General features: G+C 37.5%; 2 protein-coding genes across 2 annotated transcripts; both read right to left on the reverse strand.

Annotated features, from left to right (window-relative positions):
- Window positions 1–325: 325 nt before the first annotated feature.
- On the reverse strand, window positions 326–12,640 carry LOC147504206 (Pollen Ole e 1 allergen and extensin family protein). The gene is made up of 2 exons (XM_086557244.1): window positions 12,317–12,640; window positions 326–728 (listed from the first exon to the last, which is right to left on the reverse strand). The coding sequence occupies exons 1-2, from the start codon at window positions 12,468–12,470 to the stop codon at window positions 445–447; spliced, it is 438 nt and encodes a 145-aa protein (XP_086413370.1). The 5' UTR covers window positions 12,471–12,640; the 3' UTR covers window positions 326–444.
- On the reverse strand, window positions 6,161–8,793 carry LOC147504207 (uncharacterized). The gene is made up of 4 exons (XM_086557243.1): window positions 7,391–8,793; window positions 6,979–7,291; window positions 6,627–6,888; window positions 6,161–6,545 (listed from the first exon to the last, which is right to left on the reverse strand). The coding sequence occupies exons 1-4, from the start codon at window positions 8,647–8,649 to the stop codon at window positions 6,406–6,408; spliced, it is 1,974 nt and encodes a 657-aa protein (XP_086413369.1). The 5' UTR covers window positions 8,650–8,793; the 3' UTR covers window positions 6,161–6,405.
- Window positions 12,641–16,083: the final 3,443 nt, after the last annotated feature.

The following is a 16,083-nucleotide window of genomic DNA, read 5'->3' on the forward strand; positions in this document are numbered from 1 at the left end:
TTGCTCTTGGTTTAGCGTAAATTCCGTAGAACATTAGCGACTTGCAAAGAAGGTAGTGCTAGAACAGTAGAAACCTGACTACCCTCAGTTGCTGAAGAAGCCCTTGGGTCTGCCGATCTAAGTTAAGTTTTTGGCCTGAGCCAAGTTGCTTTTGAATTACGGGCCTTGATTCCCTTGAACATTGAAGCGCACTCCAAAAAAACAAAAGAGAGACCATACTAAGGCTGTTTGTTTAAATAGCAGATGGGCTGGCTGGTCTAGAATTGAACACATGAAACGTATTCTTACAAGGGTCACAAGAATAATAGCAATAATAATATGGATATTCACGAAATAATAATATGGAATTGAAGTCATATAAAAGAGATTTAATAAATATAGTTGGATCTTGCCCTTTACTATATAACAACAGACTTGTAATCTACAGTATTCATATATTCGTCTTCAAACGCAGTACATTGGAACATTTGAAGGACGATAGAGGAAAGGCCTGATTGTATGAGAATAACCTGATGGAAGCTTGTAAGTGAACTTAACCCCTATACTAGCATCACCATGATGGGTACACTGGTCATGGAAGCTGCTGATTGGCCTCGCCAAGCACACATCCCATCTTCCGCTCTCAGGCATCGTCTCTGCTACAGTGTACATCCCTTTTGCATTTGTGAAAGCCTGATAATTGAGTACTTCCCCTGATTTTGTTATACACAAAATAGCAACCTCCGAACCTGCAATAATGAACCAGACAATCTTAATTTGGGGAATTCAACTACATCAATGTATACTTACTATGCATAAAAGTTATCCTCAGTCCAGTTCAGCTCCTGACTTCCAGTCACCACCACAGCAGTATCAACCAATAGAAAATAAGGATAGCAAGGAAAGAAGTTGATTACACAACAGCATAAGAAGGGTTCGTTCCTCTGTCCAAGATGAAATTCAACTTTTAAACTAAAGGTTTCCAGGCCACCTTACATTCCTCTCTATCTCTTTAGACTAACTTGACAGGTATTTTAGGTCTTCTGGGGTATAATGTAAGTTCTATTGGCTTGTAATGGTTTTACTTTTCTTTTGTAGGCTCTGCTCACCAAAGTATATGTAGCATTTGATCATTATCAATAAAGTTTTGTTTATCCAAAAGATAAAAACACAGCGTGGTGACGTTCATATCTTAGGATGAACAAGAAAAGAGAAAAGAAAGAAAATGTTCTGAAGCAGGTAAATCAGACACCCCATCTCGATAGACAACATTAGCCAAAAAGAAACATATATACATAGTTTAAGTACTTCATTATATCGACTTTTGACAACTATAGTAATTACTTTGCCACGTTCTTCGTATGACCCTTGTCCAAAGTACTGGCAGTGCGTTGGACATAGCTAAATTCTTCAACACGTTAGCATATCTCAGATATTGTTAGTACCGTTATCATCATCACCTTCTTCTGACCCTTGTTCCTTCTGACCGTTGCATAAACAAATTCCTACGTAACTGTATCCAGGAGTAATTGCTAATTACCAAAAAGGATTTGCAGCACGAGTCATTACTGCCTAGGCTTAGGTACAGATGCATACCTTAGGTCAAGTTCTTGCCTATGGAAAAAAAAATGGAAAAGGAGAATAATATCTCAAATCTTAAGCATTTGTCATGGGCCACCCAAAAGGGGGGCCAAATCACTTCCGCCTGGCCCCTGCACTCCTTTTGAGTCGATCTCCCTAGGCTCTTACGAAAAATAAATGAATAAATAAGCTTTGTTGTCATGGCCATCTGCTTTTTGATTCAATGTGGAAAATCTGGCTAAACTCAACGTTATATCTACGCACGAGATCTGAGTTACTGGAGTGATGAGGGGCTGCGTTGAACCATGGTCAGGGAGCACCAGGACGGGAGTCCAGGTTTCGGAGCTGCTGCTGGTACTGGAAACTTTCTTCGAGCTGTAAATTCACCGGTTCTATATTTTGAATGAAATAGCGTTAGCAAGGGTTCGAACCGTTGACCTCTATATCCATTGTACACAGTGTGAAGACTTCACATTGCAGAGTAAACTCTAAGTCCTTAATTTTATATATTTTTATGTCCGTCTGAAAGTAGTGCGGTGAGATATCACTACACAAGGCTATTTAGGCCAGTAGCATCCGACGTCCGGGGTGTGAATCCATCTATTTGTCACTCACGTGTGCGCCGAGAATGGGCATGTTTTTGCAACTTCAATTTTTGGGCTTTTGATCTCCAAATGGGAATTTCAAAAACATTTGGAATCTTGTAATTGTTTTGACTTTAGTCTTAAAAAGCTTTTGAAACCTTTTTACTTTGAACGATCTCCTCCATCGTAACAATGAGATTAGTTGATCCATATAACCATTTCGTTTTTGTCCACAAGAGAATGACGGACAACACAAACAAAACTTCATTCTCTTGTTCTCTTTTTGATATCCAGAAAATTATTTCCTGATCCCTTTCTCCCCAGGGACAGCAGGAATCCATCTGAAAACCTTGAGTCCACCCTCCCAAGTCTTGAACAGTAGGCCATTGGACACCACAACAACAAAACTTCACTCTCTTCAACTTTAATGTCAAATTTTATTCGTTTTCATTGGTTTTGAGTCTCTAGAGTACAACTGAGAGTTCCAATTCTCCTACTTCAGTCCTGGTTGTGGCGGGCCAGCCGTTTGATCTGGGAGGTGCATGCTTGGAGGCTATTCAGTACCACAATATCAACATTTTCAGCTTTATTGTGTTGTGCACAAGCCTCGGCTGCTCAATAGCTTATTTCCATTTCTCTATTCTGTTTTTTGCTGGATTGCAGATAAATCAGTATCGCTTCTCAAACAGTCTAACGATTCTCAGTTTTAGATAGTTTTGAGGAATGATACAGAATTACTTGCAAAACAGAGAAAGTATACGAACGTGAAGGAACCTGGGGATAACCGAGGCCAGTGCACAACACAATCTCCTAAAGGTGAAAATGATACTACTATGGTGCCGAGGCTATACACCTACCATAATCCAACTACTAGACCTCCACAACCAGCGCTAAAGTGGAAGACTTGGCAATCTCAGCAGTACTCCAGAGACTCAAGACCACTAAAGAAAAAAGTGAAAATGACATTTTGTTGTAGTGCTTGTGTTGTTCATCACTTCTTTTATAGCGCAAAAGAAAAACAAAACATTCCAAAACACTAATCTCATATTAAAACAGAGGAGAGCACACCATAGAAGATTCCAAAAGCGTTTTTAAGACATAAGTCGAAACAATTACATGAGAATAGTTTTTTAAATCGCTAATTTGGAAATTGAAAGCCCAAAAATTGAGTTGCGATTAAACCCACTCTTCGAACATACGTGAGCCCAAATGGGTGGATTTGCACCCCTTGGAATGCACCTTACAGTTTTTTATCGCTCCCATTGCTTGGATTGCTTCGGTCCTAAGTGGACTTGTGTGCATGCGAGCACACAGTCCTATGTATCCCTTCAAAGCGGCATAAAACGATATAAACGTAAAGCCTTTAAGTTTAGCGGGACTAAAGTCCTCACTAGTATGCAATGACTATAGAGGCACACTTGGTTCCTAGATTATTCTGTGGCGTTGCTGGATTGTGCGGAGTGCAGTCGCCTGACGGTTAACTTTTCCAAGAGGCAACTTTGACTTGTGGGACATAGGAAATGGCTGAAAATGTGGACACTGCCAAAGAAAGTCAATCTACAAAAGATGCCTAGTTTGTTTTTTGAGTACGCCCTAGAAAACTGAAACGTATCCTTGTGACTTCACACTATGAAATATATAAACTCCAAACTCACTCTTATTCTCCTAATCAAAAAAAGAATACATCAATTTATCACAAAAGATGATATCTTCCCCACGTTTTTGTTTTACCATCTGGTAACCTGCTACAAATCCTAGTTTTGTGACTGTCTAATTTCAATAAAAGACTATATTAGGCATTAAGAAAACATCAAATCTGTTACTTTATTATTTGACATATTAAAAACCTAAGTTACAATGACATGGTCCATATCCGACACAGATACGAAGTGTCTGACACGGTGAAATATCAAAAATTGAGGTATATCACATACAATAGGTGTCCGGACACGTGGATACATATCCGATACAGATTATTTTTGAAATACGGCATGTCTCTGTAACATAGTTAAAAACCCAACTTAAGCAGGACAAAAAGAATGATATTCTGTCAATTTGGGAATCCGCACACACCAAAATTTATGTATACCTTTCTTAACATCCACGAACTGATTTCTACCTAGGAAATGGAAGAAAATTTGACCCATCTAAGACCAAAAATGGGTAAGACCAAAATATGGAAGATTACAAACAAGGATGACCTTTCGTTGAATACTGCAAAAGAAAATACTTCCAATCCAACAAGATCTTGATTCCCGACTGTAAGAAAGTTATCCAACACGAAACTTTACTTAGATCTAGGATGGTAAAACTGCACAAGGAACGAGATTCTACAACTTTAATTGTCTTGGACATGGTATGATAGGGGTATACCTCTTCACGGTCATAACCAAACTGCAAAACATTTATTGCTAATTTTTTCCCCTGAAACTCCAAAAGTCTCTCAGTTCTGATCATATTAAAGCAATTTGCAATTCAAAATATCTCAAAGTGAACCACTTTAATCTTACTATAACGACAATAAACAAACTGAAGTAGATTTAAACTGGCGGAAGCTTCAGTTTATTAAATCTACTCTTGAATTAAACAAAACAAAAAAACCTAAAAGACAACTCTTTTATTGAATCTCACAACTCATAAACTTCAACACTGCAGAACCCTAATTACAAGCATCTTATTTATACTAAACCTAGAAACCAATAAACCAATAGAAAACAAACACATGTCCACAACTAACTAATGCACTCCTACACGACCATGGGCTTGGACTCGACTAAGGGGCGCACGCCCTCAACATCAGCAACACACTAATGTTCTACATCACTCTCCCCATGTTGAAGAAGATTGTCCACAAGCTTGTTGACATGAAAACCCACCAATATGCAAAAGTTCTTCAAACTTCAAACTTGTATATGTCACCCTCTCGTGGTTCTGAGGAATTCGACCTCGAATCTTGCCCAAATATCGGCTCAAATGAATAACATGGCACCACAATGCTGCTAGTACTCCTTTCTTGAAACACAACGAATACTGGAAGTCACGAAGTATGCGTTGAAGTGTTTTGTGGCTGCAAGCAAAAACCTTCTCAAAATTGATTAGAAAATAATCAATATAACCACCACTTTGTGCTTGCTGAATTGGAGGAACAAGACCTTTATAGATCTGGTCAGCAGGACATCTTTGTTGCAAAGGAAGGGGAGGAACCTGCTGATTTCGTTTGTTATCATGCTCAAGACATGACACAATGGCTTCATAAATTTCTTCGTTCTCTTTGTTGTCATCGACAACAACCGGTATTTTACGTTGGGCTATAGAAGCTCCACCAGCGATGGGGGGTTTGGGTTGCAAAAACTCCACCATAGCCTCCCTAAGTCGACTAGTCACTTATTCTAATCGATCAAACCTGTGTTTTGCATCAAGGTTTCTCTCCACTCTTCTAATCGAGCAACCCGTACTCTAAGGGTTTACATGAATCTATGAGTTCTCCATGAATTCTTCATCTCTGACGTTGTAGACATATCTTGATTTATAAGAATAAAATTGGATTCGCGATGAACAGTAACCTGGGTGAACAGTAATCCCAATAAACAATGTTTCAGTGAATAGTGATCCCGTGAATCAATCTGCTCCGATACCAAATAATATAGTTCTAACCAATGTTGTCAACTCCTGAATCGAAACAAGAATCGTTTTCCATTTTTACCGAATCGTAAATCGTATCGAATCGTAAATCGTAAGATTCAAGCCATATTATATATAGGAGTTGTAAATTTTTTATATATATAAATATACCATAAGAAAATTACTAATCACTTGTTTTTTCTTATTTGCACAGCACTAGAAGAGTCAGAGAATAGTTCTTCGATCATTCACAATGGATATAGGCACATAGAGACCATTCCATCAAATCATCAACAACAAAGATAGTTTATTTCAACAAAGAGAATTTATGTGTTATTGAAACTAGTGTTGTAATGCTATTGAAGCTAAATGAATATATCATTGTAATGAAATTAGATTCTTCAAAGATTTTTTCAATTACTTATTCTCAATGATATAGCAAGTTTTTATCACCAAGTCTCACAAAAGACAACAAAACAAGAGTTTGAGAAGACAATCTCTACCATAGACATAGAGTATTTTCTTTTTAAAACCACAAAAACATACTACTAAGTTAGACTTAAATAACCATAAGTCATAACTCATAACACACTCAAAATTCTAAAAGACACTAATCATCAATTCCCAATTTATATATTCTTCAATCATCATCCATGCTAGACACATCCTCCTCGCTTTCGACTCCATCATCATCATCATCTTCACTTGTGTCTTCTTTCTCCTTTTCAACTTCTTGGACTTTCTCCTTTCCTTTATCTTTCAACCTTAAATCTCTCGGCCCTATAAAAAGATTGGAAATGTTTAATTACTTAAAAGAACATTATAAGAAAGACTTAAATAGGAAATTTTACACTTTTTTACCTCTCTTTTTCTTCTTTGAACTTTCCCCAACCTCAAAACATTCATGCACATCCATCCATGAATTATCGGTGAAAAGACACGGTGTTTCCTTTTCCATGATCCATTCATCATCCGATTCCATATCTTCCAAAGAGATTGGATCATAAGAGTCTCCATTCTCAACTCTTGCCTCTTGCCTAGCTTCCAATTGAAGATTGTACTCTACATACACCAAGTTACTAAGTCTTTGTTGCTCCAATCGATTTCTCTTCTTCGAATGAACCTAAAAATATACAAAACCATTATGAGACATAGAGACTAAAAGATAGCTAAATGTCTATTGAAACACTCAATAAGTTTGGCTCTCACTTACATGATCAAAGACACTCCAATTTCTTTCACAACCGGTGGCACTACAAGTACAACTCAAAATGCGAATGGCTAAAGTTTGAAGTTTGAAGTTCCGGACAACTCCCTTATAAGTGTCCCACCACAATGCCGGTTGCTTCTTATCCCTCAATTGAATAGCCATGGCACTACCAAACAAGTCTTCCGCATTGTGAAACTTCTCAAGTTGTCTATCTACCTTCAATCTCATTTGAGGTGTTGGGCACATAATTTCAATGCATTGGATGAGACCTTTTTTAACTTCCTGGTCGGCTAAAAAGGTAGGTGAATAATGAAATCTAAAAAAAAAAGTATGCAACAAAATCCAAGTAAGTGTTAACATAAGAAAAACATTACTTTGTGCATTAAAACAAATATAAGTTATGTAGTTAACTTACGTTGGATTAAGATAATATGCCGCCGCATGAAGAAGCCTATGCAATTGATAGTTCCACCTCTTTAGAACAATTTCCAAAACATCATGACATCTACTTGCTACTCCCTTGAAGTTGCTCAAAATCTTTTCTCTTGCTTTGTCCATTGCCTCATAAATGTAACCCATGGCCGGCTTGGCATCCCCATCAACTAGTCTCAATATTTTCACTAAAGGAAGCACACACTTGAGGCAATACTTGATGGCATCCCAAAAACGAGCATCTGCTAGAACTATTTGTTGGACATCATACCCAAGAGAACCTTTCTTGGAAAGAAGACTATCTTGCCATTCTTGACATGTAAACAATTGTTTTAATCCCTTCTTGCAAGTATGGATGCTTCTCAAAGTCAAGTAATTAGTTGCAAACCTTGTAACTCCGGGTCTAAGCAACTCTCTTCCTTTTGTACACTTCCTCATCTTGTTTAGAACCCATCCATGCCTATATATGAACACCGTTATTTTCCTTGCTTTTGAGATAGTATTAACATGTGTAGGCAACTCACCAATATCTTGAAGCATTAAGTTCAAGCAATGGGCGGCACATGGGTTCCAAAATATTGTCTTTCTCTTTTCCATCAACATTGCACCCGCACTAACATAAGCCGAAGCACCATCGGTTACCACTTGTACAACATTCTCTTCTCCAATTTCTTCAATAACACCATCTAAAAGCTCAAAAAGATAATCCCCACTATGAGTCTCATCCGAGGTGTCAATGGACTTGAGAAAGAAAGTTCCTTTGGGACTTTTGACAAGAAATTTTGTGATTGATCGATTCTTTCCATCGGTCCACCCATCCGACATAATGGTACACCCTTTTAGATTCCATTCTTTCTTGTACTTTCCCATCAAGTCCACTTTAATTCTATTCACTTCTCTCACTAAGAATGTTGTCCTCACCTCATGGTAACTAGGTGGCTTAAATCCATTCCCAAACTTAGCAACATTTTGCAACATCTTGATAAAATAGTGATTCTTGACCAAATGAAATGGAAGAGCATTAGCATACAACATCCTAGCTACATCCACACAAAGATCATCTCTATCTTGCTTCTTCCAAATAGAATTCAAGGTAGTTGTAGTACCATTTGATTTCTTTTTTAATGGTTGAAACCTTTCAGCAAAAGCATCTAAAGTAAGTTTCCTTTTCTCACCTACAAGTTCCGCACCCCCTTCTTCATCTCCACCATTATACTCATCACCTAACAATTGCTTTTTCATCTTATTTTCCTATAACAACTTAAAGAAAAACTCTTTTACACCACTTTCAACTTTAGCACATGCAACAACATTTTCATGAGTACAAGCTAAATGATGTTTAATTCTAAAAACACCTCCCGAGTACTCTTTCCCACAATAGTTGCACTTAAGCTTTGCCTTTTTCCCATCACCCACTTTAGTGCAATGTTTCCATGTAACAACATCTTAAATTTCTTTCTTTTTCTTAGTCATGTTCAAATAGAAAACTAAAGTAGTAAAGAAATATAAGAAAAGAAACTTTGAATTTCACCTTAAGAGAAATGTTGAAAGCTTTGGAGTATAAGAAAGTAGAAACCCTAAGAGAAATCCCCAAATCTCTATTCCACACTAATAATACTCTAATTTTTGAAATTTCTGAAAACATGGAGACATAATGGTTGAAATTTCTGAAAAAAAGCTGAAATTTCGTTGAAATTGGTCTAATTTTCGGAATAAAATATGGGCTAAAATTATAAAATTATATGGACCTGACCCAGGTCTTATAAAATTATAAGAAACCAACAAAACCCTTCGGTGGCTTTGTTAAAACAAAAGAAAAAAGATTGAGGAGGAGGAGAGTTGCCGAAAAAAAAAAAAAAAACTTACTGTAGAAGTAGAATTAGAAGAAGAAGAAGAAATAGCAGTAGAAGAAGAAGAAGAAGTAGAAGACTTACCTGTAAGTTCTTTGATTTCTCTCTTTTTTCTCTTCTTTTTCTTCGCTTCTGATTTTGTCTTTATTCTTCGTCTTTTTGAATCGGTGGAATCGTTATTATTTCGAATCCTACGATTTTTGCGATTTGAATCGATTTTGTAACGATTTTGTTATTAACGATTTGTTGGTACGATTTTGATCTTTTTGATTACGACTCGACTTGAGTCGTACGATTCAAGTCGAGAATCGTACGACTTTGATAACACTCGTTCTAACTAGCAGAAGCTTCAGTTTAATAGAATCTACACTTTAATTGAAACACAATTTAAAGAAGACCTAAAATCACTCTTTTATTGAATCTCACAACTCATAAACTTCAACACTGCAGAACCCTAATTACAAACCTCTTATTTATACTAAACCTAGAAACCAATAAACCAATAGAAAACAAACACGTGTCCACAACTAACTAATGGACTCCTACACGACCATGGGCATGGACTCGACTAAGGGGCACACGCCCTCAACATCAGCAACACACTAATGTTCTACAGCACAAACACTTACATAAAGACCTTACCACTTAAATCTCCCCATAAAAAACTTAAACACCCTTGCACCTCCCTCATTATATGACCTCTTTCCTACTTTATTAACCACCAAACCTTTTCTTAACTATCTTCTATGGTTCTACCACTTCTTACTCCATTGAAGAATTGCATGCACAATACCAGGCATTTAAATATTCTTTCTCGAATCCTTTGATGGGAGGACTGTAGGTGATATCAGAAAAGGTGTATAGTTGATGGTGGTAAGTGAGGCTCAGATATTTGTTGTTTAGTCAGTTTTTTATGAGGATACTGCATATAGACTAGCTAAGAGCACTTTCATAAAACTCTCTAGTAACGGGAATAACTTAATCTGCTGGGATGCCTATATTCATTGCTTTTAACAACGTACACATCTGTCACCAAACAAAATCAAAGCACTTTATACTTTTCAAGTTGATTTTCCCGAAAAACAAGGTGATGTGTCATTTATTGCTTTTTAGGGCATGCTCCTACAGGTGGCCAAGCACAGCCGTTCTCTTCTTTCTTTCCTTGTGTCTGGGTGTTCAAACTTCGAATGAAAATGTGCCATGATTTGGAATGTGCAATAGGGAACACAGCTCGCTGGGGAGGTCAGTGAGGAGGTCACCACCAAATCAGACCTCGTGGTTCAATAATTGTGCATCTCATGTTAATATATGGAAAGATCCTTGAATCATGGGTCTCCGAATCGATTCCTGGACCAAAACGGACCATCTGAAGATGGGTCTCTTATCTAAGCACAAAATTTAGGCAGACACCCAATTAGCTCCCTCTGCAAATTGGTGACTTCTGTTTCTCCCTTACTTCCCTGTTTGAAGGTTTAGTCTGAGACACATAACGGTATATCGCCAACATCTCACCATAGTCCAACTGTTATCTTCTTTGTTTTCTCCTTCTCTCACTTGAACTTGCACCAAACCAGAGTGAAAATGTTTTTGTTGTATCACAGCTTTGTCTATTTGAAGTGTAATATGCACATAATTCTCCTACTAAAAACATGCACTCATCTCAAGTAGCAAACCAATTGATGAAGCTTCGGTTTAGTTTTACAGAAAACCAAATTATAATTACTAATAGGAGTCACTCATAGCATCACAGTAAACTTCTTGGTGTTCGGCCTGCTGGCTTCAAAAGTCTAAAGCTAATGCCAGCTTCACTTACATCACATGATAACCAATTTGGTTTCGGCCATGTCTTTCAATCTTCAACTGGTTTTGCAGAAGCAACAAATTCCTTGACGGGGTAAAGTGTGCACTGCCAGAGCATCACGGCGATCTTATCCTTGAGTCAAATGCCCAGATTGTAGCTACTTTTTCTAAGACAGAACATTAGGACACCAGGGCAATTTTTAGAGTATATCAGATCCACTATACTTCCTTTCCCTAATATTTCTTATTGCTTCCCTCTCTAAACCACAAAACAGCTCATGTTTTAGCAAGTCGGATTCCAATCATCTCCTATTTTTATGATTGGAGAGATCCATCGACTTGCCTTTTTCATCCCCTGGGTGATCATTGTCCGGTTCTAGCAAAATACCTAGTCAATGCCGGCTCATCCATTAGGCGACTTAGGCGGCCGCCTAAGGCCTCAAATTTCCTTGTTTGTCCTTGCACATATTTGATATTACTATTTTTTTAAATGCAAAACAAAACACAAAAGGATAATGTGGTCAATTTGTTTTCTCCAATTCTCCCCACTGCACTAAATTTCGGGAATTGAATTGGTTTAAAAGAAATAATATCCAATAGTCCACTACATTATTTGCATCTCAAAACTATATGACAAATCTAATGGTTACAAACGCGAACTAGTCTCATTTTTTTGTGGGAGTGTCCTCATCAAGTTAAATCTCTTAATTGGAAAGATTAAATGAAAATGGTAAATCCCAAATTTAAAGCAAAATCTCCATATTCGATGGCGCCTTTCCACTTCTTCTCAAGTTAATTAAAGACAAATTTATCAATTTCTATATCAATCATCTCTTTCTAAACGTCTCTCTCTCACTGCCCCTTCCATGTTTCACTCCCAACCATTGATCATCTTAAATTCACATTCTCACAAATTGGTCTCTAATACTTTTGTATTTGGAAGCTAATCAATTAGTTTAGAAAAAAGGCCTCACTTTGGATCGTCACCTAAGGCCACATCCAGCCTTGAGCAGGCCCTGTACCTAGTATGCTACTATTTATCTCATTTGGTCTTTTCCCATGCTGCAATTATTAGTTAACGTTCAATTGAGATACTATGTAATTAACTAGTATAGAGTCTCTTGCTGGTGGAAACAGTAATAATTTTCAGGGGTTCCAAAACGTATCAACTTAATATATATCAATTAATACAAACACTAACCCCATGAAGGAAAAAAGACTAAGAATATATAATAGAGTAAGTGCATGAAAACATGTACCTTCCAAAACATGGTCTTCAGGTCCAAGAGAAGAATCCCCACAAACATCACAAACAACTCTTCCACGAATTTCACCAGTCCAAGCTTTCACTCCATAAGATTGAAACAATACAAAAAAAAGAAGCATCATCATCATTTTCTTCTCCATCCCCATCCTTTGTTGTTTTTAACTCGTGGTTAATCTCTGAGCTCAAAAGAGAAAGTATTGTTTCAGTTGACGGCCTCGATAACGATTAACGATAAGTATCAAAGCGTTGTTGGACCAAGTCAACACTGGTTGACTAAAGAGTTGGAAAAATAGACTTATTTATGGACACTCAGGAGACTCGGAAGTCGGACCAGCCAGTAGTAAAATAGTGTTATGTACCTTTATTTGCAGCCGATTATAGAGGTTGAACATGAATGGGTTTGATATTTTGTATTAAAAGATGGTATAACTAATAAGAGAGTGACTCTCAAGGACAAAACTGCCGAAAGGACAAAACTGCCGAAAAAGTAACTCTGAAGGACACTTTTTTTTTTTCCGCAAATACCAGGTAGGTGAAAGGTCAAGTATACTCTTGATGCGAAATAAAAAACAAATCGGGTAGATGAAATATCAAGTATACCCCTGACGCAAAATAATTAACGGCCCGGCCCAGACGAAATGACCCGGTGTATTTAGTATTAACATTCAATGTTGATAGTCCTTTGGGTATAAACATTGATTGGGTATGAACATTCAATGTCCATAGTCCTTTGGGTATGAACTTTCGATGTTCATAGTCCTTGGGTATGAACATTGATTGGGTCCCCATTCAATGTTCATAGTCCTTTGGGTATGAACATTGAATGTTCATAGTCCTTGGAAATGAACATTGATTGGGTATGAACATTCATTGTTCATAGTCCTTTGGGTATGAACATTCGAGTTCATACTTGTACATACATGTGAAAAGACATAATTACCCTCAAAAGCGGTTTCGCTTTTGAGAGTTACATGTCTAACATTTCTTGCTGTTACGCTTTCAGTTTCACACATTTCGAAAAAAAGAGCGCAAAGAAACCAAAACCGCAAACCAAACCCTAGATCTTTTCTTACTTAAATCAACAATACAACAAAATCAAAATCAAAACCAGTAAAAATGTCAAACTCACCATTGGAAACCGACAAGAACTTGTGCGAAACGGAAAATTGCACGAATCCTAGATTTGAAAACCAAGTTTATTGTCAAAAACACATCCAACAAATATCATCTATTATTGACAATATTATGGTGGATGATTTTATGGAGGAACAAGGAGGAGGAGAAACTACTGAGGATGATGATGACAAAACAGATGAACAAGAGCTGAGAGAAGAACAAGAAGACGAGGTACTAATAAAGGTATGAACAATGATTTTTTTTTTGCAATGTTAGTTCATAACTTTGTTTCCTATGTTAGTGAATGTTAGTTTCTGCATGCATGTTGCATGGTAAGAAATATTAGTGTATGAACATTCAATGTTCATACCGGTTAGTGTATGAACATTCAATGTTCATACTAAATATAATGTTTCTGTTAGTGTATAAACATTGAATGTTCATAGTACACTACATATGAACATTTAATGTTCATATCTGTTTATTAATTTTATGTATCATATCAACAAAAATTATGTTTATACTTTCCTAATTTTTTAATTTTGATATATGGCTTTCATTAATTTGCAGAACTTACTCCATAGACGGAAGAAAAGGAAGGCAGTAGTGCTGACCACTGATGCCGGTCAATCTATTGCTAAAAAAATTAAGTCGCCAAGGAAGGATACTAAAAAAGGTAAAGGAAATAGTAACCAAGAAAGACAAGAGAGAGGAAAAGGAGGAAAAAAAGGAAGAGGAGGAAAAGAAGGTAACTCAGCTGCGAAGTACCTTGTCTTTTATGATAAGTCTTGTAAAAAAACTCAAGCAGAGAGGCATTCCAGAAAAACATATCCATGAAATGAAGAAGACGCCGTTTTGGTACATGTTTGATGCATTGTCCAACAACATTATTGTAGAAGGAAACAAACCCAACAAGGAAATATTTTATATTCTGGACAATTTCACTGTACCTGAGGAGGCATTTAGGACTAGAAAAAAGCTTGTCAAGCTCACTGTAGAAAAAATCTGCCTAATGTTTGGAATGCCTGTGACCGAGACAATGGTGCAGCTAAACCGGATTGTCGGAGATGATGAACAAAAAACTAGGTTCATTTTAAAGTACTTTGGTGATGAGACCGTCCGATATACCAAGGCTCATGTAGAAGATGGCATACAGAGGACCTTGGACGACCCAGAAGAGCAACACAGCTGAAGATTTTGCAAGGCTAGTGTCTTGGCCAAATGCCAACTACAGAATCATGTAGCCATTGGTAAATGCTGTTGACAACTTGGATACATTGAGAAAGTTGTCTTGGCCAACAGCTATCCACAATGACCTAATTGATGCAGCTAGAGAGCACAAATATAGGAAGGAAAAGAAGAAACTGACGATCAATGGCTGCACGATAATGTTTATGGTATTATTTCTCCTTAAATTTTTTTCAATTGGTAGGTATGAACATTGAATGTTCATAGTCCTTAGGTATGAACATTCAATGTTCATAGTCCTTTGGGTTTTATTGGTGTGTGAACTAATATGGCTTTCATCATGTGCGTTGCAGTTTTGGTTTTGTGAATACTCTCTAGTCATCAACAAGGTACAGAACCATGAAAGTAAATTCCCCAGGTGTGCGAGGTGGAATTTAAAGACCTTGTTTGATGCGTTCCAGAAGACTCCGATTACTAAAGTAACTGCATCTCAGATCGTTATCGATGCTGAAGCAGCAACGGAGGCTGAAAGGGAGTTACTTCGTGACATGTACATTGATTTAGTTAAAAGTATATATCATGAAGTCCACCCTACTTCAGGAATGGATGAAGCACTTAGAGTGGAGAACAAAGAACTATTAGCCAAAATTGCCACACTTGAGAAACAACTTCTTGATCGCCAAGAAGAAATAAAAAAACTTAAAAGAGATGTTAAAGGAAAGGCAAGAGGGGGATACAACTGACAAGGATGAATTGCAACCTCAACCTGATGAAGTCCCCCTGGGTGCAACAAGTGAAGCTCCAGCGAGAGTTTGAAGCTCCGTCATCTGAATTATGTCTTACATTGTCTCCTCCAGACAAGGAGGGAGATACAGATAAAGGTGAAGAGGGGGATACAGCTGCTGAGGATGAATTGCAACCTCAACATGATGAAGTCCCCCTGGTTGAAGTGCAACAACTGAAGCTCCAGCGAGAGTTTGAACCTCCATCATTTGAATTATGTCTTACATTGTCTCCTCCAGACAAGGAGGGAGATACAGATAAAGGTGAAGAGGGGGATATAGCTGCCGAGGATGAATTGCAACCTCAACCTGATGAAGTCCCCCTGGCTGAAGTGCAACAAGTGAAGCTCCTGCAAGATTTTGAACCTCCATCATTCGAATTATGTCTTACATTGTCTCCTCCAGACAAGGAGGGAGATACAGATAAAGGTGAAGAGAAGGATGTTAAGGGGGGTAAGGGAGCAGAGCAAACTTGTTCACTAGTAAAGCGAATCAAGGAAAATAAAGGAAGGAAAACTAAGCCTATTGGCAAAGAATACACTGCTGAAGGCAAGGGGAAAAGAAAGAAAGTTGATACTGGCAAGCAAATTCTTGGTGATGATATTGAGAGTGGACCACTCGAAGACCCTAAGACGAGTCCCTACTATAAGGGATTAGAAGTAAGCTACAGACA

Source organism: Coptis chinensis, chromosome 4 (genome assembly GCF_015680905.1).
Source record: "Coptis chinensis isolate HL-2020 chromosome 4, ASM1568090v1, whole genome shotgun sequence".
Classification (NCBI taxonomy): Eukaryota; Viridiplantae; Streptophyta; class Magnoliopsida; order Ranunculales; family Ranunculaceae; genus Coptis; species Coptis chinensis.